Source organism: Periplaneta americana, chromosome 8 (assembly GCF_040183065.1).
Source record: "Periplaneta americana isolate PAMFEO1 chromosome 8, P.americana_PAMFEO1_priV1, whole genome shotgun sequence".
NCBI classification, from domain to species: Eukaryota; Metazoa; Arthropoda; class Insecta; order Blattodea; family Blattidae; genus Periplaneta; species Periplaneta americana.
The window spans coordinates 50,522,375-50,546,778 of record NC_091124.1 but is presented as its reverse complement, the minus strand read 5'-3'; the positions used below and the strand labels follow the sequence as shown (position 1 = coordinate 50,546,778).

The window sequence follows — 24,404 nt, the reverse complement described above, 5'->3', positions numbered from 1 at the left end:
AAAACGAGTATTGCAATGTTACTGATTCATGAGATGTAACTGCCCATGGTTTCATAAAAACAATTACAAAATGTTGATTTTAGACTACATTTCATGTGAGATAGCTGAAATTAAATAGTGTGGGTAAACAGAAAGGCTTTATTGCCAATTGTCCGGCAATAGACAACATTATCTTTTTTTTTTTCTTGAGATTAATAAATTATAACATGAAGTGTTTGTTCTCTCTAAATCCGTGAAAATAATTATTGTTTTGAGTATTCCTTTTTTTTATTTCACTGCTAATACAATTGTCCGGCAATAGACAACATTATCTTTTTTTTTTTCTTGAGATTAATAAATTATAACATGAAGTGTTTGTTCTCTCTAAATCCGTGAAAATAATTATTGTTTTGGGTATTCCTTTTTTTTATTTCACTGCTAATATTATTCTTGTAATTAGTGCAGTATATGATTCCAGAAATAAATCTACGCCCCATTTCAAATTTATAGCCACTGATTTTTAAAAGGATAGAAAAATTGCTGCAGTTATTAATATATTATTGAGATGTATTAGGTTTTATTCTGGTTAAAACTGAAACCCATTTTCCTTGCTGCTTCGTTTATATTGTCTGCGTGTGCAAGTATTTGAAGTGTTTTTACAAAACATTCTATCGTAATGGTTAAACGAACAGGATAGGAAAATTCAGAAAGGAATAAATAATGGTGTCTGAAAAATTTATTTTTGTTTCTAATTTCAGTTTATGTACAATTGTATTTACAATCAATGTACTTCGTTTTATCAACATAGAATTCAGTTTTTATTATAACTTATTAGGAATTTCTTATGTTAGATACCTTGTCATTTCTGTTAATATTTCTGATGAAGATGGAAGTTGGATATAATATCTACAACAATCATAATAATCACTGAACAGTATACATTTTCAGGGAATTACACTCCTAAGGTCCCATTTAGGTTCATACAGGCTTATGACACAATAGGAAATTCATGTATACATCAACATCTCACAGTTTTGATTTTCCAACCATCTACGTCCCTATTTAAAAATAAATAATAGGTCAGAAAGAAAGACATTATAAAATACAACACTTGGAAATGAATATATACAAGAGGAAGTCTGAATTTTTAAGAAAATTTTCTACTGTCTCCTACATTCCTCAACCAAATGCACTTTATGCAATATTTAATGGAAGAGTAAAAAGGTTTTTGAAGTTGACACTATTATTCCTGTAGAAATAAAATCTAATATGCTAAATACACTAATAATTTGGTTTCAGGATCAAATACAGACCTTAAAACAAATGTTAAATGTTGTCTTTTTTTAAAAGGTGTATTTTTTCCACGCATTGCTTATATTTGTTCTGTAATACAATGACTTTTCTTGTCAAAAAATATACAACAGCTGTTACATTCTGTTGAACAAATTTAATGTAATTGTATTTTTCAGTAGCATTTGCATAAAATGAATTAAATCTGTAATTCATGTAAAAACAATTTTGATGTGTCAACTGTTTATATCGTAATTCATGATAAGCCATTTTCAGCACTAATCTTGAAATTCGTGTTTAAATGAATAATTTACAGTGATAGGATAGAAATTGCAATGCTGTTTTATCAATTTTTTTGTTCGTTTGTGAAAGTTTTCATCAATAAAAAACACTTTTCCTACATCACTTGTGCTTTAGATAACGACGAAACATACGATGATTTAGACAGTCACAGCAAATGATGATGAAGTGTTTATGTTGATTTACAGTATGTTATAGTGAGAATGGAAAAGATGATAATGTTTGTATTGAAGCAATTACCACATTGCACAAATTTCACAAATTGTTTCTTAAAATAATTTTTGCGTTGGAAATAACCTCACTAATAACAACATTAAGCTTGGAAATGGTAAAGTATAAACAGCTTTTTTTTAATCATATTGGGCAGACTATGATGGACAATGTTTGATTCAGAATTACCGCCGATGCGTGCAAATGTGGTATGTGATGACTGATAGTGAGGGTATTTAAAAGTCTGTCTGATGAAGTTACTAACTGCCATTCTGATTAGGCAGCAACCACACACGTGCCTGAGTTCTGCGTCTGCCCTTTGAGATTCAGACACAACTGTGTTCTTCCAGTCCACTTTTAACCGGCTTGCACCAACCTGCTGCAAAATGCATCACAGTAAGATAGCTCATACATCTTTAACCAGTGAGTTTAATTACAAAACTGGTGAACACTTGAAGGCTTCACAATTTAAATAATATCCTCAATTTGTTGAGAACTGGATTATGATAACCGTACATTTTCAGACTCTGAAACAAAAGATCATTATAAGCTGAATAACAAAGAAACTAGATGTGATACGTCTAAATGAAGCTGTTATTGGTAACATCTGAGTGTTAGTTAGAGGCGGCTCTGCTATTAGACAAACAAGGACATTCCTACGAATGAACATGTCACATCACCGATGAGGGCTAGTGATGCCCATTTTAGGGCCTCGTGTGTCCTCTTATATTATTATTATTATTATTATTATTATTATTATTATTATTATTATTATTATTATTATTACTATTATTATTAATATTATTATTGTTGTTATTATTATTATTATTATTATTATTATTATTATTATTATTATTATTATTATTATTATTATTATTATTATTATTATTATTATATTAAAATGGATTTGAGGGAGGTGGGATATGATGGTAGAGACTGGATTAATCTTGCTCAGGATAGGGACCAATGGCGGGCTTATGTGAGGGTGGCAATGAACCTCCGGGTTCCTTAAAAGCCAGTAAGTAAGTAAGTAAGTAAGTATTATTATTATTATTATTATTATTATTATTATTATTATTTTGTGGTTGTAATTTATGAGATGTTCGAGAATATTTTTTAGCGGAGAGGAGTGGTATTAAATCTTTGTGATGAGAATAAGGAGTTGTTGAGGGGCAGGTGGAGATAGGAATATGAGGGAGAGTTGTTCCTAGGATCCTGCGAAAATTATATTTCACTAGTGGCTTGTGCAGCAAATGCTGCAGATAAGTTCATTAGAAGATCAAATACAATTTTTTCAGTTTTATTTTCAATGAAGTATAGCCTACCAGATATTTTGAAAGTTATTTCCTTCCATAATAATGTAAAATACTTTTTCTTGAAACTACCCAACATCAGTTCTTGAGTTTCAGTGCGAAAACGCAAGTAACAATGTCAGGACGATCATTGTGTTTTTCATATGGGAGTAAAACAGTAGCTATTTCACGTCACTGTGGATTATAGGTGAGAGTTAAGAAAATATCAGATTTGCCTTCAGAACTACCTTCAAATATCGAGGACAGAATCACTTTTTCCCGCTAAGAGATCTTGCTGAGGTAAACAGGAGACTACAAAATCTTGTAGGCTTCTTAATTTATTAGTGGTAATATCTTTTGGTCTTCCTTAGGAATTGTCATTTTTGCGCTTCCTCCAGACAATATTGGTCTACCAAATATTGCTGGATTAACTTGTGTGACTAATGGATGTATGTTAGCATATGTTGAATCAATGACGTATAATAAAATTGGCCATCAGCTCGTAATGAATTTATTGTTAATGGCGGTAAATCAGAGACGTAAATTATTTATGTATTTCATTTCACTCATTTAGTGTTCTGCCCAAGGACTACTTGTCTGAAATTTCTTTACTGCTCTCGAGTGAGCACGCTGTCATTTGTTGACATCTGTATGTAAGCACTGCAAGGACTGTGTGGAGCAAGAGGGAGGGCATGTACATTCCACATCAAAGCACATATGATCACTTGCTGTTTTAAATCTGGTACCAATATAATAATACCAATACAATAATAAAATTAATAGGTAGGAGTGCATCTTTTAATTTCCTATTACTATTACTAATTATTTTTTAAATCATCAATTATTATTTCAGAATTTCAGTTTATTTAATTTATAATATATAATTAATTGATGAACTAGTGGACTTACTCGTGTTAAATATGAAATATCTGTCCGGCTTACAGCTGTTTCAGTGCTTCACGCACCATCATCAGAGCCTACTAGATCGCGGCGTCATCTCGATGTATTGAACATGACTTACATTCAAATTTAGTTTCCATCTTTATTACAGATAAAGTCAGAACTGTCAATATCAGAGGTCTGCATCGGACTTTTCGCTCGAGGGCCAAGTAGTTCATAGCATAATCCGACAGGTAGCGCACATGCATGATGGGTAAAATTGTCACGAGCGATAAATCCTCTAACGATATAAGCCGAGCGTTAGACATTCGTTCTTGTTACAGTGATGAACTGTGTAGTAACACCATAAATGTTTATCATTTCAAAAACTTTGCAGTGTTTAACTAACCTCTCCATAATACAACTACAAAACTTGCTTTAAAATGTAATATAAATGTTGTAGGTAAATGTTTTTTTTTTTCCCCTTACACAGGAGTGTTTTCGTTTTTGCCACATCTGATAGATGTTATTGGATGTAAATGTAATTGTTATAAACGAAGAACACAATCACGATAATGCAAGAACTGTATCAAGTTTTCTAGTAATAATAATAATAATAATAATAATAATAATAATAATAATAATAATAATAATAATCTCTAATAATTAGTGTATCAATCTTTGCGTCTGTAACAGTTGTGCAGCATGATTATTCGTTTTATTATATTTCTGTGACGTTATCTCTGTACTAATATTGTTATTAATCTACTGCTATATCAATAACATTTTGTAAAACGTTTCTACATTGTCGCAGTATATAGGCGGAACACTATCATATTACATATGTGGTAAATCAAATATTGAATAATTATTAATTGGCAATAATAACTGTAGCCTATATCGAAGTTTTTCATACTATTTTATTTATAACTTCATGTTCCTGTTTTGGTACGTTCCATTGACTGTTCCATTAAACGTTTGTCATAAACGCAGAAAATAAAGCCTTATTTTTACCGTGTGAGCAAAACATATGTGCATCTTATCTGTCGCCTTCCATACAAGATAAGACATGTCGGTGAGATGACCTTGTACTGTGCTTCTATTTATTACGAGCGTATCACGACCGATCTTATCTCGCTTGAGGGTGCGACACTCGACCGAGTTCAAGCGAGCGATTTAACTCCAATGCAGCACTCTGGTCAATATATAAAAGTGGGATAAAATTACGGTACCGGTATGTAATATATTACAGAACATGCACAATATATAATGTGTTCATCTTATGTCAAGGATTTAATTAGCTTGAAATTAAATATTTTTTTCTTTTCAAGAGCCTCTGGGCCTCATATGTAACTTTGAACTAAGGTCTCTCTCACCCTTTAGAGCCGCCTCTGGTGTATAAGGTTTTGTAAGTAAACTCTGTAAGTAAATTTTATACAATGTATGAATCAAGGTTTAGAATCCTGAGCTAATGCAGTATCCTTCATACTGGTATTATACTCATCATTGCACTTTATAATTTTATTGTGTGATTACCATTATTCTCCATTTTAATTCTTTCACACTATCATTCTACAGCCTTTTGCTAATGTTGTACACAGGTGCACAACGAGTACTTGAGATTGCATCAACCCAGGAATGGAAAACGTTCAATGCACAAAAGGATAACACACAAATTATGGTCTCAGTAGGAGACATAAAGTTGATCCCAACAAGATTGGTCTGCGAAGTGTGTCATCTCCAATAAAAAGGGTCTATTTACATGATCAGGGGTGCCAATTTTCTTCTTCCAAACACTTCAGACTCTTTCAAAACATTTAAAACATTATGGTCATAAAATAAAATAAACACTACAAAGGTAACTTTAAATATTTCTAATGATAAATTAATGAATTTATAAATAATACTTGATTGATTTGTATTCAGTGTCTCTACAAATTTTTTTGTTCTCTTTGAGGCAACACGGGCTACAAGATATGAAAAAACTCCATTTCTTGTATTAATTTTAAAGTTTTAATTTAATCTTCAATGAATTAATGCATAAAAAATAATTTATTTCGATCAAAATTACAACTGGTAGGCCTACCATATTTTTAATTATTATTAAAAAAAAATAATTAATATACCGTACTTATCGCGACAAAATTACATAATCTAATGTACATATGAAGAGTCTTTGATTATAAATGTGTAATATCTTTCATGCTAGGAAGGCTTAAGATTAGACAAATTCTTGCAAGTTCAGATTGGGCACCCCTGAGCGAAAAGTGTGACCTCACTTCACTGAACAACTGAACCTATCATGCGCTGATCTTCCACTTCACAAGAGAGAGCTCCAACTCACGCTTGCTTGATGTGAGGTCGAAAACAAGACAGAAGCCACGCTGTATATAACACGAAAGTTATTGCAAGGGCTATCACTGCATACATAAAGATGTTTAACTCAGGTTGGCGGAAACGATTTTTGCGCAGCCACTCCAGTACCTCCTCTCCCGAATTCATGTCACCTGCAAAAGAAGAATGACACCCAATTATTAAAAATATAGTATTAACTAAGTAACATAATATTTTCGATATTTGCAGCATTATAAATTATAACATTCTCCATGTTGAATCTTTCGTACACTACTTCTAACACTTGAATATAAATAATTGATTAAATGGCGATCTTACTCGTGTTAATTGTGTAAGCATGTGCGGCTTACAGCTGTTTCGGTGCTTCTTCACACCATCCTCAGAGCCTACTAGATCTCGGCGTCATCTCGAACTTTGCTGCCTGTTGTGTGGGTGAGTTCAATTGTTGAAAAGTGTTGAAATGTAGTGTCAAATAGTGTGTGTGTTCTGAAATTGATCTGTGTGTTGAGAATTTGATCAGGATGTGTTTTAGTGTGTCTGTATACACTGACTGACAAAAAAAATCACGCACCAGGAAGGAGTTGTGGGAATTACATGAAACCTGATATGGATTATCGTAACATTGATGTATGTAAATGATTACAATGTTAGAGCAAAATAATAATTTTATTGCTGAAAATTGACCACTGAATTGAGGCTCTAGTACCCCGTTTGTCCACCTCTAGTTTGGATACAAGCTGTAATGCGGGCGGGCATGGAAGCATACAGATTTCGTATGGTATCCTGCGGCATATCTGTCCATATTTTCTGCAATTGGTTCTCTATATCTTGTAAACTCCTAGGCTGCTGAAGTTGGCGTCCCAGGTGATCCCAGACATGTTCGATTGGTGACAAATCTAGCGATCGTGCAGGCCATGGAAGTGTGACAACGTTGCAGAGGCATTCCTGTGAAACCCTTGCTGAGTGCAGCCGAGCATTATCCTGCTGGAAAAGACCTCTTGGAAACCTTGCCATGAGAGGCAACACATGTGGCCGAAGGATGTCCTGGACATATCGCTGCGCTGTTATTGTCCCTCGTATCACTACTAGGGTTGACCGACTATCGTACGTGATGGCATCCCAGACCAGCACGCCAGCAGTGGGTGCGGTGTGTAATGCCACAGCAAATGTAGGATTGAGGCGCGCACCACAAGGTTTCCAGACGCGAACACGACCGTCGTCAGAGCTCAAAGAGAACCTGAATTCATCACTAAAGACAACCCGGTTCCAGTCTTCAGCAGTCCAGGTTTGTCGCTCACGAAACCACTGCAAACGGAGGCGACAGTGGGCGGGTGTCAATGGCAGGACACGTAATGGGCGCCGAAAAACCAAATTTCCTTCAGCCTAGTGCCTGGAAATGGTTCAGGCAGAGACAGGGGCCTGTAATAATGGTGCTACCTGTCTCAGGATGGCGGGCGATGAAACAGTTGATCTGTTCGGGCTTGTCGGAGGATCCGACGATCTACTCTCCTGGTGGTCAGTCGAGGGCATCCTGAGCCCACTCGCCGTGTGTGCGTGCCCTCACGCATCCATTGGTCCCAACACGTCCTAAAAGTGTGGTCAGAACGGCATAGGTGGCTAGTGATTCGCCGATAAGACCATCCAGCCTTGTGCATTCCAATAATGCGCCCCCTTTCAAACTCCGTTAACTGGGTAAAGTCTCTTCGATGGCGTCATAGAGGCATGTTCAATGATCGACGATTTTGATTCAACCGGAAACAACAGTCCACTACGTTCGAGTAGCCTGTGCAAGCTCTTTTATAGGCCACAGATGACAGCAAGTTCAAGACCTCTGGTGGCAACACCATTCAACTAATTACGTTACTACGCTAATCATTTGACTATCTCCCTGAGATGTAACTGTATGCCGAGGTTTGCAGAAAAACGACAACTCCTTCTTGGTGCATGATTTTTTTTGTCAGTCAGTGTATTTCATATTGTTCTAGTGTGTTGAGTTTTTGGTTTTTGGGTTGTATGTGTAGGATTTCCATGGCTGTATTTATGTTATTGTATGTGTGCTTAGCATTAGTTATGTGTTCGGCATATGTAGATGTATTGTGTCCTCTGGTTATTGCTTTAATGTGTTCTTTGTATCGAGTTTCGACAGTTTCTACATTGGACAGACAGGCAGATCATTCCAAACTCGATACAAAGAACATATTAAATCAATAACAAGAGGACACAATACATCTACATATGCCGAACACATAACTAATGCTAACCACACATACAATAACATAAATACAGACATGGAAATCCTACACGTACAACCCAAAAACCAAAAACTCAACACACTAGAACAATATGAAATATACAGACACACTAAAACACACCCTGATCAAATTCTCAACACACAGATCAATTTCAGAACACACACACTATTTGACACCACATTCCAACACTTTTCAACAATCGAACGCACCCACACAACAGGCACCGAAGTTCGAGATGATGCCGAGATCTAGTAGGCTCTGAGGATGGTGTGAAGAAGCACCGAACCAGCTGTAAGCCGCACATGCTTACACAATTAACACGAGTAAGATCGCCATTTAATCAATTATTTATAACATTCTGTTTTCAGTATTTTCGGTATACACTTTTGTACCTTAAAGTAAGCCTCTCTCTCTCTTTTTACGGAGGAGGGACCCGAAAGCTTACACTGCAGTCCAGTGGCGGCTCGTGGGTATTGAATTAAGGGGGGCTGCATACAAAAATAAACTAAGCAACTTACTTTATTTAAAGATTAGTTCCATGCGGCTTATCTTGTAAGTTGTGTTTAAATGAGACAGGCTCATGTTAGTAGATTTACTGGCATTTAAAAGAATCCTGCAGGACAAAATTCCGGCATACCGGCGACGCTGATATAACCCCTGCAGTTGCAAGTGTCGTTAAATAAACCATAATTTAATTTTTATATGCAGATTTGAACCTTAGAAATATCTAACTGGCGGTGTTGTAGTTTGTTGTATAATATATATACATGATACATCAATAAATGAAAAAAATAACTGAGCCAGAAATTGAATTCAGGATATTCAAGAGTACGCACCAGGGCGCTTGCCTCATTTATTGTGATGTTAGATGTTTCAGATTCTAATATGGTTTGAAAACATTCTAGCAATGGCTCCTTCTTCTCATGAACAACATTTACTGTTCTTATTTTAAATCCATCTTGTTGCCCCAGCTGACGGAATTGTCTTTGAAACACATTAATCTAATACAGACTGTGTGGAGATCGAGAGAAGAAAGCAGGGATACTGAATAAATTAGCAAAAAATATGCGAGCCTTTGTATTTTGTTTAACGGCTCTTTCCATTATGAGATTCAACTGATGGGCACTTAATTTCACATTTCTCCTGAATTGTTAAGGTACTGAACTGAATAGACTGTAAATATTGTACAGAATTAAACATTGTTGCACTTGTTATACTCACAACATTAAAGAAAATGTATTTAAAACTGTGCGCTACTGACAAACTGCTGCAAATTTTGCAGCACCTGGAAACTCTGGATTCACGGCAAGGGGCAGCAGGGAGGAGGGGTAAAACTAATGCACAAAGCATCCGAGACAACACTGGCAGCTCCAGGGGAGGAAGTGGCTTCACCCTATAGTCCTTGTCCCTGGTTTCGCTCTGGCAGCACCAGGGGAGGAAGTGACTTCACTAACGATTGCGTGCATGTCATTGAGAGCGAATTAAAAAAAAATCGACCCGCTAAATAGAGACAGTATAATAAATGTTTTTCACTACATAAAACGAGACAAGATCCACAAATGTCTGGGGGTGCTGCAGCTCCGCAGCCCCTCTTCGAAAGCCGCCCCTGCTGCAGTCTGAGGCTTATTGTGCTTACCAATCCTGTTCTGTGAATGATTGGGAGCCAAACAGCTGTGTTCTTCTACAAATACAGCACGCCACACTGTTTAACTTAATTCGGGATATAGTATGGACGATGATTATATTGAATTAATGATGGCAAAATGAGTCCGAGTTCCAACGCCGAAAGTTACCAGCAATTCTGCTTCTACTGATTCCGGGAAAACCCCAGAGAAAACCCTAACCAGGATTTGAACTCAGGTTGCTCATTTTACGGTCAGACTTGCTGTTACTTCACAATGGTGGACTTAAAATAAGTTCCATAATAATATTTAGGATTCATTTTTATGTCCTTATTACAGTTTTTATTGTTATTTAAAAAGAAAAAAGTTGAAATGGACACTATATTATCATGACAAAGAAAATCCTGTAGGCTACATAGTTGGTATTACCTCTGTATATGTTTGGAAATCTTTTTCGAAAGTAGACCACAGATGGAAGTTTGGTGACACCCCATTTTCTAGCATAGCGTGGATCTCCCATTTTTACAAATGGAATATCTAGATTATCTGTTTCTCCATCAATCTTTTCTAGTTTCTCTAATACAATGTCGCTTTCTTCAACATCGTGTTCATCTGCAATAAATTATAATAAAATAACAATAGTTTTAACACTTCAAATTCTAGAATAATAATATCAATATGGCTACAGGTACTTGCTGCAACACAAATTCTAAATACTAACTTCTTTTGGCTTTTTCACATAGACATTAACATTGTTATTATTTTACATTTCATTTATACTTCATAAAGTCCGAGTAACCAGGTGGAAAAATTGGAATGGAGGATGATGTGTCCGAAAATGGAAGATATATAATTATTTCAACATTATCATAATTAAGGTTCGTGAGTACAGATTCACTTCATAAAAAGGTTATCTACATAAAGATTAATTTTTTGATCCTACAAAATTATCTGTTATGGTTACAATTGGTTATTAATGGAGAAAAATTCGCTCCGGCACAGGAGATTGAGCCTGTCATTCGATACGGTGCTGTGGATTGAGCTTCAGCATAGCTCAGTAGTTAGAGCATCCAGAACTGGGGGTCCCAGGTTCGATCTCAGGTGTTGGAGCGAATTTTTGTCCATTCGTAAGGTTATTATTTAAAGAACAGTTATTTACAAATTTTACTATACAACATTTTATTAAATTTATCTTATGTGCATGTTTTTTGTATGCAATTCTAGCAGTCAATTTTATTTACTTACTTTTCACTACTCGAAATCTTTCTCAACAGGTCTGATTTTCTTTCGAATATAAATAGAAATCTACACATGACATGCATATTTTATTAACTGAACCCCAATTCTTGTATCTTATTTCGTGAATTATCTCAATACTTACAAAAATATACTGCTAGGAACTCGTTTTCTTCAAGTAATTTATCCAACATTTTCCGGTTTACTTCCTCAATCTCGTTCTTAATTTCAAATATGTCTTGAGATGTTAACCATGAAAGAATCTTTTCTTCATCATGAAGATCTCCTGTAAATGTAAGAAACGCACAAATTATTAAACCTTAGGGGAGTTGGTTGTTAAGTCAAACGAAAGTTGTGAAAACATAATTACATTTTATTTTATCGTAGCACAAATGTATAACTTTTGTTGCTTATTATAGTCGTAACACTGTTATTTCTGGCGTGACTCCTCCTCTTTGCTTACGCCTTAGGAAGTGAAGGCTCTATAAAGTCTAGGTAGGTAGTATCATTCGCCATTTTTGTTCTTTCGTTGCCGAGCTACCAGATAAGGAATCTATTTGCCACACTGTTAAACATTATCATGTCGTAGTTCCTATGATAATAAATCAAATGCACTGTAAATGAGCGGCAAATAACGTCCTCGTGTGCTTCCTGTGAACGCCAACGAAAGAGCCAAAATGGCGGGCGATTATATTAAGTATTTATCAAGCCTTAGGAAGTGCATAACATCATCGCAGCAAATCAAAAGATGCACACTTTTAAATGTAGCCGACCTGTAAGATGATTGGCTGCCGGAAATAAGAGTGACGGGACTATACTGTATATCTTCTTTCTATTCTAAATGCCAGTGTGTATTAGAAACTTTAATACATTGTTCCAGTTCTTAAAGTAAATAACATAAGTAAGTTTTTATTAAGAAACAATACATGCACGTGCATTGGTAAAATCTTCTCTTTTCCTACATTTCAGATATCAAAGAGATGTTGATCACACAGACTTGAAGTAGTAGAAGGCACTCTTGTCAGAAAGAATAGAGTTCCTTCAAATATTATAGTTTTGAGACATATTTAAATTTGTTAATAAATTAAACATTCATTTTTTCTCTCATATATTGAAATGTCGGTCAGAATAATTTTAATAGGCCTATATTTCAGTAATCTCATAGGGTAGCATTATTATACAGCTGGTAAAATATTCTGAAAATTTCATAAGTCTAGTCTCAAATAGTTTTTCTACAAAGTGTACTATTAACTTGGAAAATGTAGGATTCGGAAAACAATGTTTAGAGTTAGTCAATTGTTATGACTCTGTTTACGACCAGCTCCACTTAAAGCTTATTTTTCGTAAGTTGTTACTGTAATAAATTATCATAATATTTCACCATGCTTTTTACCATTAGAAGTTTAAAGGTAAGTTGATACTGTAATGAATTATCATAATATTTCACCATGCTTTTTACCATTAGAAGCTTAAAGTTTATCCCGTGAAAGGATGATAGAGTGCACCAGTTTTCTTTTATTTTCTGCACAACATGACAAAGATAATGATTATGAATTAAGTACGGAAGAATGGTGGAACTTACCATGGAAACATAAGAGATCTCCTAAGAAACCTACCCAATACCGACTTTGTACAACATAAATTCCACTTAAGCTTGCAGTGATCTGAATTTGAGTCTTTCACTTACCATCATACAGCAATGGCATCTTTTTGCGGAAATAAACCAAGGAGGGGGTGTTAACGATGTTAAACTTTTCTGCTGCTTCAGGCTGGTCGATTTTAACCATATCAACACCTGAGAGAGAGAAAAAAGTGTAAACAGAATATTAGCTGTTGCATATGAAAATGACTGTGATGTGCCAAATGCATTCGTGTAACTGTGCCACAACATACCATACTGATCTGCATCTCCGTCAATTTGTTCCAGATGTTCAAGAATTTCGTCACATTCAGGACAATCCTCATCGTCTGGAAGTAAAAATGTTAATAGTTATTAATATTCATTATTCTAACATGAATTGTATATTTTGAACACGATCTTAATGACTTCATTAAAAATATTAGGTATTTCTTCTTGTTCTTCTTTCCTTGAAGTGTTAGGCTCTAGGGCCTGTTACGATCTCACGGTTGAACATTCAATCCAATGTTTCTTGGACGTCCTAGAGATCTCTTCCTGTTTGGACGATAGTGAAACATGGCTTTTGGGATTCTATTTATATGCATGCAATGCAGATGATTTATCCATTTGTTCTGATAATGTTGTATGTGATGCATTACAGGTTATATTTGCAATTCTTCCATTAGATCCTCATTACGTTTATGACTCTATTTGGTAAATCCTGTTATTTATCTCATAAATTTAATTTCGTTAGCAGTTATTCCGCTTTTGTTTTTCTTCCTTAATGTCTATGACTCACTATCATAACAAAGTCTTAAGGGGAGAGGACGATATTTTTTGGTGAAAAATGAGTAAATTTTCAAAAAAAAATTTTTCTTTAGAATACTCTGTGATATATGTGGAATGCATTGCATAACATTTTGTGGGTATTTGTGTCCTTAGCGGATGTTGAGACCCCATTTTTAAACTTCCTGCACTATGGATTTTTAAATCACACGTCCCCTTTTATTGTTGTTTCCGGTAAATTAAATAAAAAAAAATATATTTTTCTTTAAAATACTCTTTGATATGTGTGGAATACATTGCTTAACATTTTGTGGGTATTTGTGCCCTTATCGGATGCTAAGACGCCATTTTTAAACTTCTTGCACTATGGATTCTTAAATCACACACCCTCTTTATCGTTGTTTCCGGTAACTTAATTTTTTTTGCTACATTGCCAGACAAAATGGATATAATTTCTGAACTATTAAAGATGCATGGAATTTAGAACAAACATTCTTTAGACTATTAGGAAACATTCCTCTGTAACAGAATTTTGTTAATTGATTTCATTCTTAAAATATGTCCGTTTGTTTGCGAAAAGGAAATCAAAAGAGTGTTATTAAATTTTAATTGTTTATTTTACAAACGTAGGGACTAATATCAAAATTCTGTTGCAGACAGTTTGTAGAGCATGCTTTTGCAAGTACATTGCAAAAAACTGTTTGAATCTATCTTTAAAAATGATTCAGATATATCGGTTTTAGTAAAATCCTGCATTGGGTATATTTTTTTTAAATCTGGGCCCCCAAATTTTTTTTTCAAAATATTTATATTTGGTTGAGTTGCTACAGCTATGAACTCTCTACATACAAAAAATTAATATTTTACACCAAATAGGAAAAAAGTTTTAAAAAATACCATCCTATCTTCTTAAAGAAATTTAATCTTTATTTATAGCTTTGAAGGATATTAGTTTAAAATTAACTTAAACATTTTTTTTTTAAAATATTAATGATTAATGTACATCCTTCGACACGGAAAACAGTCGCTCTCCTGTAGCATGAATTTGTCTGTCGCTCAGGTTAACACAGATTCACAATAGGAAATATTAAGCATCAAGGTCCGAGGATGAAGTCAAGTTATAGCAGCGACGTATGTGTAATGTCACAAAACGACATAATCCCTACGAAATCTTTTTGACTCAGCCCTTTCTTCTCGTTACAAAGACCAGGCTTCGAATCTTTCTATGTAAACACAGCGCACATGATGATTCCTGAGCTATTCCGAAGTGGGACTTAATCTCTGAACAGTGACAAATTTCCATGATGTACATAAATCGATCTTGCCAAGGTTTTGTTTAGGCGAATTCTAGTGTGTCTTTGTACTAAGGAAGTTTTCATAATATTATTTCCATTGTTTTGGTGTATTTAAAAATTTTCTCTGGAATGTCTGTCTCATCGGAAAAGGAAATGTGTATTCGAGCTATGTAAATGAATTTATTCTTTCTAATATTTTTTAATCCAAACATATTTTGCTAGGCATAAGGTATTTTCCACAGAGGGACATAATTTTTTTTCTTTATTGATTTTCATACCAATCATATTTATATACAATTTTGTTAAAATTATATATTGAACGTCGTAAATCATCTCCTGAGGATGAAATCAGAGCTAAATCATCTGTAAAAAGTAGTGAATCTAACTGTAAATTTCTATTGAGTTGTATACGTCTTTTATCCATGAGGCAATTGTTTCCACTCCCTAATTATTTGATTCATATATTAATGAAGGACCATGGTAAACAGCCGCATTCTTGTCTTACTCCTGTATGAATTTTTGTCCGTTGGGATAATTTATTGTCACAGCTTACTGCAATTATATTTGTTTTATAAGGATTATAAATGTTTACTACAAGTTGTTGTAGAAAATGGTCTGTGCAGTGGCTATTGCTCCATGAAGGATATGAGGATGATCCTACAGTTTAATTTCGTGCCTCTGAGGAGAGAAAACATTTTAATTACAGATTTTGATTTTCAATGTGTCCCGACGTAATAATTTCCTTTAAGATTCCACTTTCTGTCGTGAGTTGTCGCCACTGCACAGCGCAGAAATAATTTCTGAGGAACTATCCAAATATCTTACAGCAAACGGTTTTTTCTAGCTGTGAAGATAGGGGACAGGAGAGAGTGCGGAGGGAGGGGTATGGCTTGAGTTTAACCGTGTTTGAGGATATGACAGCATATCCTAATACTACGATCCTTCTTTCTGGGTGATGGAGACCCTCTCAGAGACTACAATAAGAATTTTCAAGTACCCTTGTAGCCTTCTTAAATGCAGTTCATTGGCCATTTTAAAAGAATAGAATAAACAAAAAAATAAATAATTTAAAATGATATAATATAAAAAATAAAATGAATAAAAAACAAAATTATATAAAGATAAATAAAATAAGCTATAATAAATACAAGAATTAACAGGACTTTCAGATGACAGGACAGCCGAAAGAATATCTGAAGTTGTATTTGATAATTTAGAAGAATTTAATTGTAGCAAGAAATTAATTACACAAACATACGACGGAGCATCGGTAAATATCGGGCAATACAATGGCTTAGGAGCCATCTTCGCAACTAAAAAGGAGAGGAGAATCAAACTTCACTACAAATAAATTGCCAGTTCCAAAATGGTGAGTCAAAGACTAACATAGGCCTACTCGTATTGATTTTGCATGCTCTATTATTATTATTATTATTATTAATACTATTATTATTACTAATATTATATTGTTATTAATATTAGTTTCCATCTTGGTCATCAGTCGTCAATCTCATATTCTACATACAAAACATATCACGAGTCGCCACTGGGTCTGAGGCTAATACATAACAATTTATTTCTTTGAAAAATAAAGTTTAACAAGGTAACCTAGTTAATTAACACGTGAAAGCATATACATACTTTATTTTCCGAAGTGATATAGTGTTAAAAGTTGTGTAATCAAGATGTATTATTTATTTCTGTTTACCCTATCGAAAGCTTTTCCAAAATCAATAAAAGCAATATATGTTCCCAAGTTGAATTCCCTATGTTTTTCCATCAATAATTTTAGTGTAAAATATCCATCACAACATGATCTTCCCTTTCGGAAATCATTTTGTTTTCCAAAGAGTATTTCATAATGTTTACATGTTTGTTCTTGATTAAACTGATAACAATTTTATATCCTGTATTCAGTAAAATTATACTTCTAAATATGGTTTAAGAGCCTTATTATTTTCAGACCTGAGCTCCATACTTACAGAAAAATACTGCAAGGAATGGTGACTCCTCAAGTAGTCTTTCCAGCATGCGATCATTCACTGCTTCAATTTCATCAGCCAGTTCCCGATTCTCATCATCAATCAACCATTCAAGGACCGACTGTTCATTTTGTAAATCACCTAAACAAACAATAAGAATGTCAGGTGAAATTTATTTAGAATAATGCTATCCCAAGTTGTTCCAGAAAAATTGACAATGATGATATCGAATATTATTTCTAAAGAATTGACATAACAACAACCCCTTCATCTCTAAATTACAGACATTTTGTAATTCCTCCCCTCCCTCCCCCCCAATGCCACTATGTTGTCATTCGACAACATGTGTGGTAGAAAGTATTTTCCTTCATGTGTAAGGTAATTTAGCATGATTTTCTAGCAGAATTGAAGGTGCAAAAAGTGCGAATTTTCTATCAAATTGCGAAATCACGAGAAAAATGGTATTTAATAGCGATTTATCAATAAGATGCTATGTTTTAAGCGAGAAGTGCATTACATATATACAAAAATTAAAGGCACTTTTTAAATACCTATTCAAAACATGTTGATTGATTATCTCTTTATTAATTATTGTCCGTTCGATTCAATAAATTTCATATATTGATAATGAAGGTCAGATAATTAATATACATATTGTAATAATGATTATCAAGTTATATGTTCAATGTGGGCTTGGTTAAAATGTGTCGCGTTGGTTTGCTCGGCCATTTGCTTTTGAGATCGCAATAGAGTTGGATAGTTATTCTAGTTATATTGGCAGAGTTGGTTAGATTTGTGAGACACGTGTTCCTTCGTAAAATGAGGCGAACGACTATAACTGCTCATGAAACAGCCTAGTAGTGTTACATTCATGGACTCTATGCTTCAGATGCTAAGACAGTCTTTTTATAAATTCTGAAATTCTGAAAGTGAAGAATAAAGCATTTTCATAATGTTCTTTGCAAGTATTGTGGACAGCATCAAACAATGTTGAAAGAGAACGTGTTTTATCACAGTATAGTGCTGTTGTTTCAGACATACGATGTAATTTGAAGGAGGAAAATGCTGAACTGTTCACAATGTTATATTTTGAGAAATGACAGAATTCATAAACTTTCCTTTGAAAAAAAAAATACATGCTAAGTTGGAAAAAAGTAGATGCTAATTTCAGAAAAATAAATGCTAATTTTGACGAAAATAGGTGCTAAAAATTCAGGTCCCTAGACATTTTTGGTCTCTCTTGGCAATGGCAGTACCATGGTCTGGAAATTAGGTGAAGTTTAGGTTAAGACCTCGCCTGGCACCACATACTCATAGTCATCCTATCATAATATAATATCATCAGGGCACGTAACTCCGCCATCCAGGCGCCCCAACCTCATATACGCCAAAAGATGACTGTGAGAGCCTTCCGAATTTTCGAATACACCGCTGTTTCAATTATACAGTCACAGAAATTGTGACAATAATGTTGTAAAACATATATTACCTTCATATAGAAGTGGATTGCCATTACGGAAATAGACCAGTGCAGGGAAAGTCTTGATGGAATATCTCTTCGCTAATTGTGGATCTTGAATTTTCACCATATGGATACCATACACGTCACACTCATCGTCTATATTCTCCAGTTCCTCCAAAATTTCATCACAGATATGGCAGCTCAACTTATCTGAAATCAATATGTTATTTTATAACAGTACGAGTTTTTTAATCTTCCTCTCAACATACAACATACTGATACATTCAGAGTAGCAGTGTTTTAAAATAAGAGCCCACGTATAGTGAGCCACTGAAGGGATTACTCATTCGTACGCAATATAGTGCAAGCTATTGTTTTTTTTCTAATTGTTTGAGAACACTGAAGGGATTACTCATTAGTAGGTAGTGTAGTGCAAGCTTTTGTTCTTTTTTTAATTGGGTATGAGAACACTGGAGGTATTATTCATTCATGTGTAATGTAGCGAAAGCTATTGTGTATTTTCTAAATGTTTGAAAATAGAGGAGGAATTACTCATTCGTTCATAGCGTAGTTCTAGCTATTGTGTTTTTTCTGATTGTTTGAGAACATTACTCATTCTTACATAGTATAGTGCAAAATACACAGAAACGCCCTAATCTGAATCACTTATATAATAATCCGTGACACTACAGCCCGTGAAGGGCCTAGACCGACCAGCCGGCTGCTGGCCTCACGCCCACATGCCGAAGCAGAGGTGGACGATCATCCAACCAGAATGGAGGTATCGTGTGGTTAGCATGATGATCCCCCCAGCTGTTATAACTGGTATTCGCAACTGGATTTCGCTACCTATCGTAGCTCCCCAAGTGCATCACGATGCTGGGTGGGCACCGGTCCCATACACTGGCCGAAATTTCATGAGAAAATTTCTTCCCCCATGAGGAATCGAACCAGCGCACATTCCGTAACGCGAGTCCTAGGCGGGATGACTTAGACCGCGACACCACTTATACTGAACTTAATAAACAACTAAGACAATTTTGTTAGGTGGTACATGGTAGCTTAGCTGTGGAAATTTAAATTATGAGTAATTTAATAGAAAGATGATTTTGTTTCATGTGCTGAAAATCGAAAAAATTTAAAAATGACAATGAATGCTGAAAAAACACCAACCATTTGGTGGTACGCAGAATTGGGCGCAGTGTTAGTTTACGTACTTTAATAAATATGTAAAAATGTGAGTACACATGAACGTGCAGTGTGCTGCAGGTACATAGTTTAGGTAATTTATTTTGTATCTATAATTAACTTTTTTTACTTAAGCCTTAGTAAATTCGACTTATGTCAATTCAGTGGCGTATACTGGTTAAAGGTTTGGGCTACCGCTGACCCTATTATTACACAAAATATATCTAACAATTACTTTAATTGTAATTACTATGGTAAAACTAATAATACAAAATTATTACATTATGTTATATTATAAACTTTTTCTTTTGTAATTTCCTTGGGCTACTGCCAGTAGCCCCGGTAGCCCGCAAAATACGCCCCTGTGTCAATTTAGGAAAAATAAGTAGTCTAACTTGCTGGATCACTTCAAGGCATTAAGGTTCGTGATTTCTAAATGTCATTACCACTCTAACACTCTTCATCTAGCTAATGGTGTTCTCAAAACCAAATGTCATCTTATTATCAATGAACAGCATAGGTTACAAGAAAAAGCACAGTGGAACACAATGTATGACAGTGCTACACATCTATTAATCCACAAAATTATTTGAATTCAATAAGTAGTTGTAAATAAATAAAAAATTTACGTACAGAAATAAACAGCCAAGTACTGTGTTTCTTCCACCAAACCTTCCAGCATTACTCTTGTGATGAGTTCAATACGTTCTTCAGTTTTTTGTGTGATAAGCCACTGAAGAACTTCCTCTTCTTCAGAGAGGTCACCTAGAAAAAGAACAAATTCCACAATCATGTTTCTGATTCATTATTTCCCATAGCTGGATAGTGACCTAAGAGAGAGATTCTCAAACTTTATCGGTTTACAGTGCCATTAGATATCGGTTTTTCTTTTTCACAGGATTTCTAAATACTCCTAAGTACTCAGGACTTAATAACTTAAATATTTGCGTCTTTACGACAGCAGTTAGAAACAATTACATACTGGTACATTAACCAGGGGGAAAAGGGCAATTTTTATTTATTTTTTAAGCTTCAAATAATCACAAATACTAATGGAATATAAACGCTTGTCGTACATTACATAATTTCTCAAAGTGGACACTCATCTTCATTTCCTGTGCCTTATTAATTTTCGCAAAGCACTTCATTTTTATCACAGCAACTGCCAAGACCCAAGTTTCGCAAAGACATGACAAATAAATAAAAATATCATCTTCTATCATTCGAGAATTTGGAGTAGGCTACATGCTGGCACCGAATTTTCCCTTCTCCCTTCCTCACTTTCATCAACCTCACCCATTCCTTACACCACACGAGACTTCATGGTATATAACAATTCAAATTCAAATAGAATTATTCAATGAAATGGCTTTGTATTGGAAGTAATATATCGTTAGATTACCTTCAAAGACATTTGGTACTTCATCTTCAAAGTACACAAGGGACGGAAAGTCTGAAACACCAAACTCTTCAGCAACTTGGAAATCCTGAAAAATAAAATACAATGTAGGGCCTATGAGGTGTACAAACTATAATGCCACATTTGAACTACACAACAGCCTGTAAGCCGACAAATATGGCATAATATGACATTCCTTGGATCAAACTTCTACGGAAACGAACGTGTATTATTAAGTCTCGTGTCTTTAATTGTTGAATGTAGCATGCCAGGAATGCAGCACATTATTACAATAATGATTGTTCTTGTAGGATTCTCATGAGAAAAATAGGAAACTGAGAATCACTGCAAACAAGGAAAATAATATTTTCACAAGAAATTGCCTAATATCACCGTTCACAACAGGACAAGATATATGAGACTGTAAATTGTTTGTAAATTGATTATGTTTGCCACATTAAAACAACTTCATATGTACCACCCTGGGTATAGCAGTTGCTCATCATGGGCCTTTTCATAATTAATAATAATAATAATAATAATAATAATAATAATAATAATAATAATAATAATAATAATGATAATGAAAATTTCTTCTATTAAAAAAAAAATAAAAGTAAATTCTTAGCAGAAAACACTAGTTACAAGAAGTGAATAATAATAATAATAATAATAATAATAATAATAATAATAATAATAATAATAATAGTAATAATAATAATAATAATAATAACAATAATAATGATAATGAAAATCTCTTCCATTAAAAAAATGAAAGTAAATTCTTACCAGAAAACACAGGTTACAAAAAGTGTATCATCATCATCATCATCATCATCATCATCATCATCATCATCATCATCATCATCATCATCATCATCATCATCATCATCATCATCAATCTTCTTAATGTATCCAGCTGTTTGCTGACAACTCAAAGTCCACTGTAGTCCACTGCAGTCTATTCAGTTGTTGTTTTTCACGAGAAATGAGGGGTATTTTGATCAGTGTTCATTATAGATGCCTGTTGCTAGTAGCCAAAGTTGGGGTGTAGTGTCATCATCATTATCATCATCAAGGATTAGGTCTTTAAGATCGTTCCAAAGCTAAAATTGGCCCTTCCATCTTATCCTGGGTAGTCCGACATCTCTACTGTATGTCTAGAGGGGTTGTAAAGCAATGCTTGCCGAGAATACCTTCAAGAAATCATTCTCAACACATGATCTCTCCATTGTGTCTGATATCTTTGAATATCATCAACTATATTCTTTTCTCCCAATTGATCTGTTATATCAACATTTTTAACTCTGTCTCCCCTCGTCACATCAAGCAAGGAACGTAAAAATCTCATCTATGGCTCCTCTACTCTTAATTTATCTGAAATTCTGAATACCCACGTATCGCAGAAATTTGTAATGTCAGTTTTGACACGAGAAAGAGATAACAAAAAGTTATGTAGCTGCCCTTTCTAAGGGTTACCATGAAGATACAGCCTACTGATCAATCCAAGCAAGATAATATTGTAACTTATTTATGCTAATAACTTTTAATGCATTAGTATAATAATTGTTTTTATTTTGTTTATGTAATTTTGAGTGGGTAGCTATCACTTTCAAGTAGTTATTACATTTTAATTTTTAAGAATATAAATGATTGTGTACTATAGCTAGAGAGTCTCTTAAGATTTGTAGCCCAAAATCCACAAGATGATAACTGTGTAGGCCGAAACAATTGAGAGATCAACTGAATATCTGTTACTCTTGCATCAAAAAGAAACCCAATCGTTTCCCAGTTTTCGATATTGTATTTGTGTGAAAAGTATGCACAAGGATCGAAATGAGCATTGTCAGCTGAAATTGTAGAACCTAAAATATTCGAATGTAGACACCTGTTCAATTATGTCTCCATCTATAGCTATTTTTACTCTTGTTTGTTCCTTCCTTCCATCTCATTGCCATTGATTTAGTTTTCTTTGTTAATACTTCCATATTATATTCTTTTATTACATTACGTATTTAATTTTGTGACATATTTGTATAACATCCTCGTTTTCTGCCAAAAGTACTGGTACTTGATCATCTGCAAAAAGGATTATATGTATGTTTGAATTTTACACCAGAATTCCATTTTTTGTCTGTCATGTGGAATTAGCTATTTGTAGCTATCACAATGAATAGGATTCACTTCACACCCCCGTTTTTTATTATATTTGTATATTTTTTTGTACTTGAAGACGAAGGTAGAATAGAGTTACCTGGTTTTCAGAGTGCAACGAAGGAACAGCTGGAACATTTAACTCGAGGAAAATACGAGGAACTTCTAAGAGAGAGAGACAGACAGAAATCTACGAACACAATCTCAGAGCATATACTAACATGTTGATGCACATTATGAGAAAAAAATACCTTAGACTTACACCATTAAAGCTGTTATATCACTAACAATCTATTTATTTCTATTATTAAAATTTAGAAGGCAGGCACATTAAAGATATTTGGGACTCAGATCTGGAAGAAATAATTGCAAAGGTCGTGTTGTTATAAATTATTAAATTCATTTTCTGTTATTCTAAATATACACGTCATGTCCTTTTTGTATCATGCGGAGGAGAAAAATTCAGTTTGATTTCTAAAAACTTTTCACGTCTTCACATACACACACTACTACACACAATCATAATCATAATCATAATAATCAACTTTACGGATTAAACCATACCAGTACTTGGTTTGCATCAGTTAAAGGATTTCTTTTTATTATCATCTTGAACACATCAGGTTTAGGAGCCTTAATGTCCCGTCCTGGGAAACTCTGCAATGCAAGTGTTCTTGATATCCATCTTGACTTTGGATGCCCCAAATTTCGTTTTCTCTTTGTTTAATATGACAATGCAAGTTTTGGAAGTCTGTTGTTGTCCATGGGTAGCTTAACAATGACATATTATATCCTTTTATGCAATACTTCCAATAATTAATTAATGCATTCTCAGAAATATGTGTATGCAATGACTAGAACTGTACGTAAGTGTGGATTTATAATAATGTATAAACCCATTCCCTTGCATCTTGCTTCTGTTGTCGGTTTTAATCACTATAAGAATTTGTTCTAAAATTTGAGTATGTTGCACTTTCTCTTTACTGTACCTGCGTTTTAACAAATGTTATACCATGTCGATCACAATCATCATCGATATTTTCCAATTCTTCCAAAATCACTTGACACTGATCGCAGTCATCCACAGTCGTATCTGTAAAAAAGA

At 34.3% G+C, this 24,404-nt stretch overlaps 1 protein-coding gene across 9 annotated transcripts in view; it reads right to left on the bottom strand.

The window, feature by feature from the left end:
* Window positions 1-697: 697 nt before the first annotated feature.
* Window positions 698-24,404, bottom strand: part of hlk (hulk) — a 279,558-nt gene continuing 255,851 nt past the window's right edge. For 7 of the 9 annotated variants that reach the window (XM_069832859.1, XM_069832864.1, XM_069832865.1 and 4 more), the window contains 11 exons: window positions 24,289-24,392; window positions 21,149-21,233; window positions 20,380-20,511; window positions 18,586-18,768; window positions 17,097-17,237; window positions 13,309-13,383; window positions 13,103-13,210; window positions 11,561-11,701; window positions 10,609-10,791; window positions 6,295-6,457; window positions 698-2,158 (listed from right to left, as the gene is read on the bottom strand). In XM_069832859.1, coding sequence (XP_069688960.1) covers window positions 2,137-2,158; window positions 6,295-6,457; window positions 10,609-10,791; window positions 11,561-11,701; window positions 13,103-13,210; window positions 13,309-13,383; window positions 17,097-17,237; window positions 18,586-18,768; window positions 20,380-20,511; window positions 21,149-21,233; window positions 24,289-24,392 — 1,337 coding nt within the window. In that variant the 3' untranslated portion in view covers window positions 698-2,136. Of the gene's footprint in view, window positions 2,307-6,294; window positions 6,458-10,608; window positions 10,792-11,560; window positions 11,702-13,102; window positions 13,211-13,308; window positions 13,384-17,096; window positions 17,238-18,585; window positions 18,769-20,379; window positions 20,512-21,148; window positions 21,234-24,288; window positions 24,393-24,404 lie in introns of all 9 variants that reach the window. The other 2 variants (XM_069832862.1, XM_069832860.1) reach the window with 2 other exon arrangements.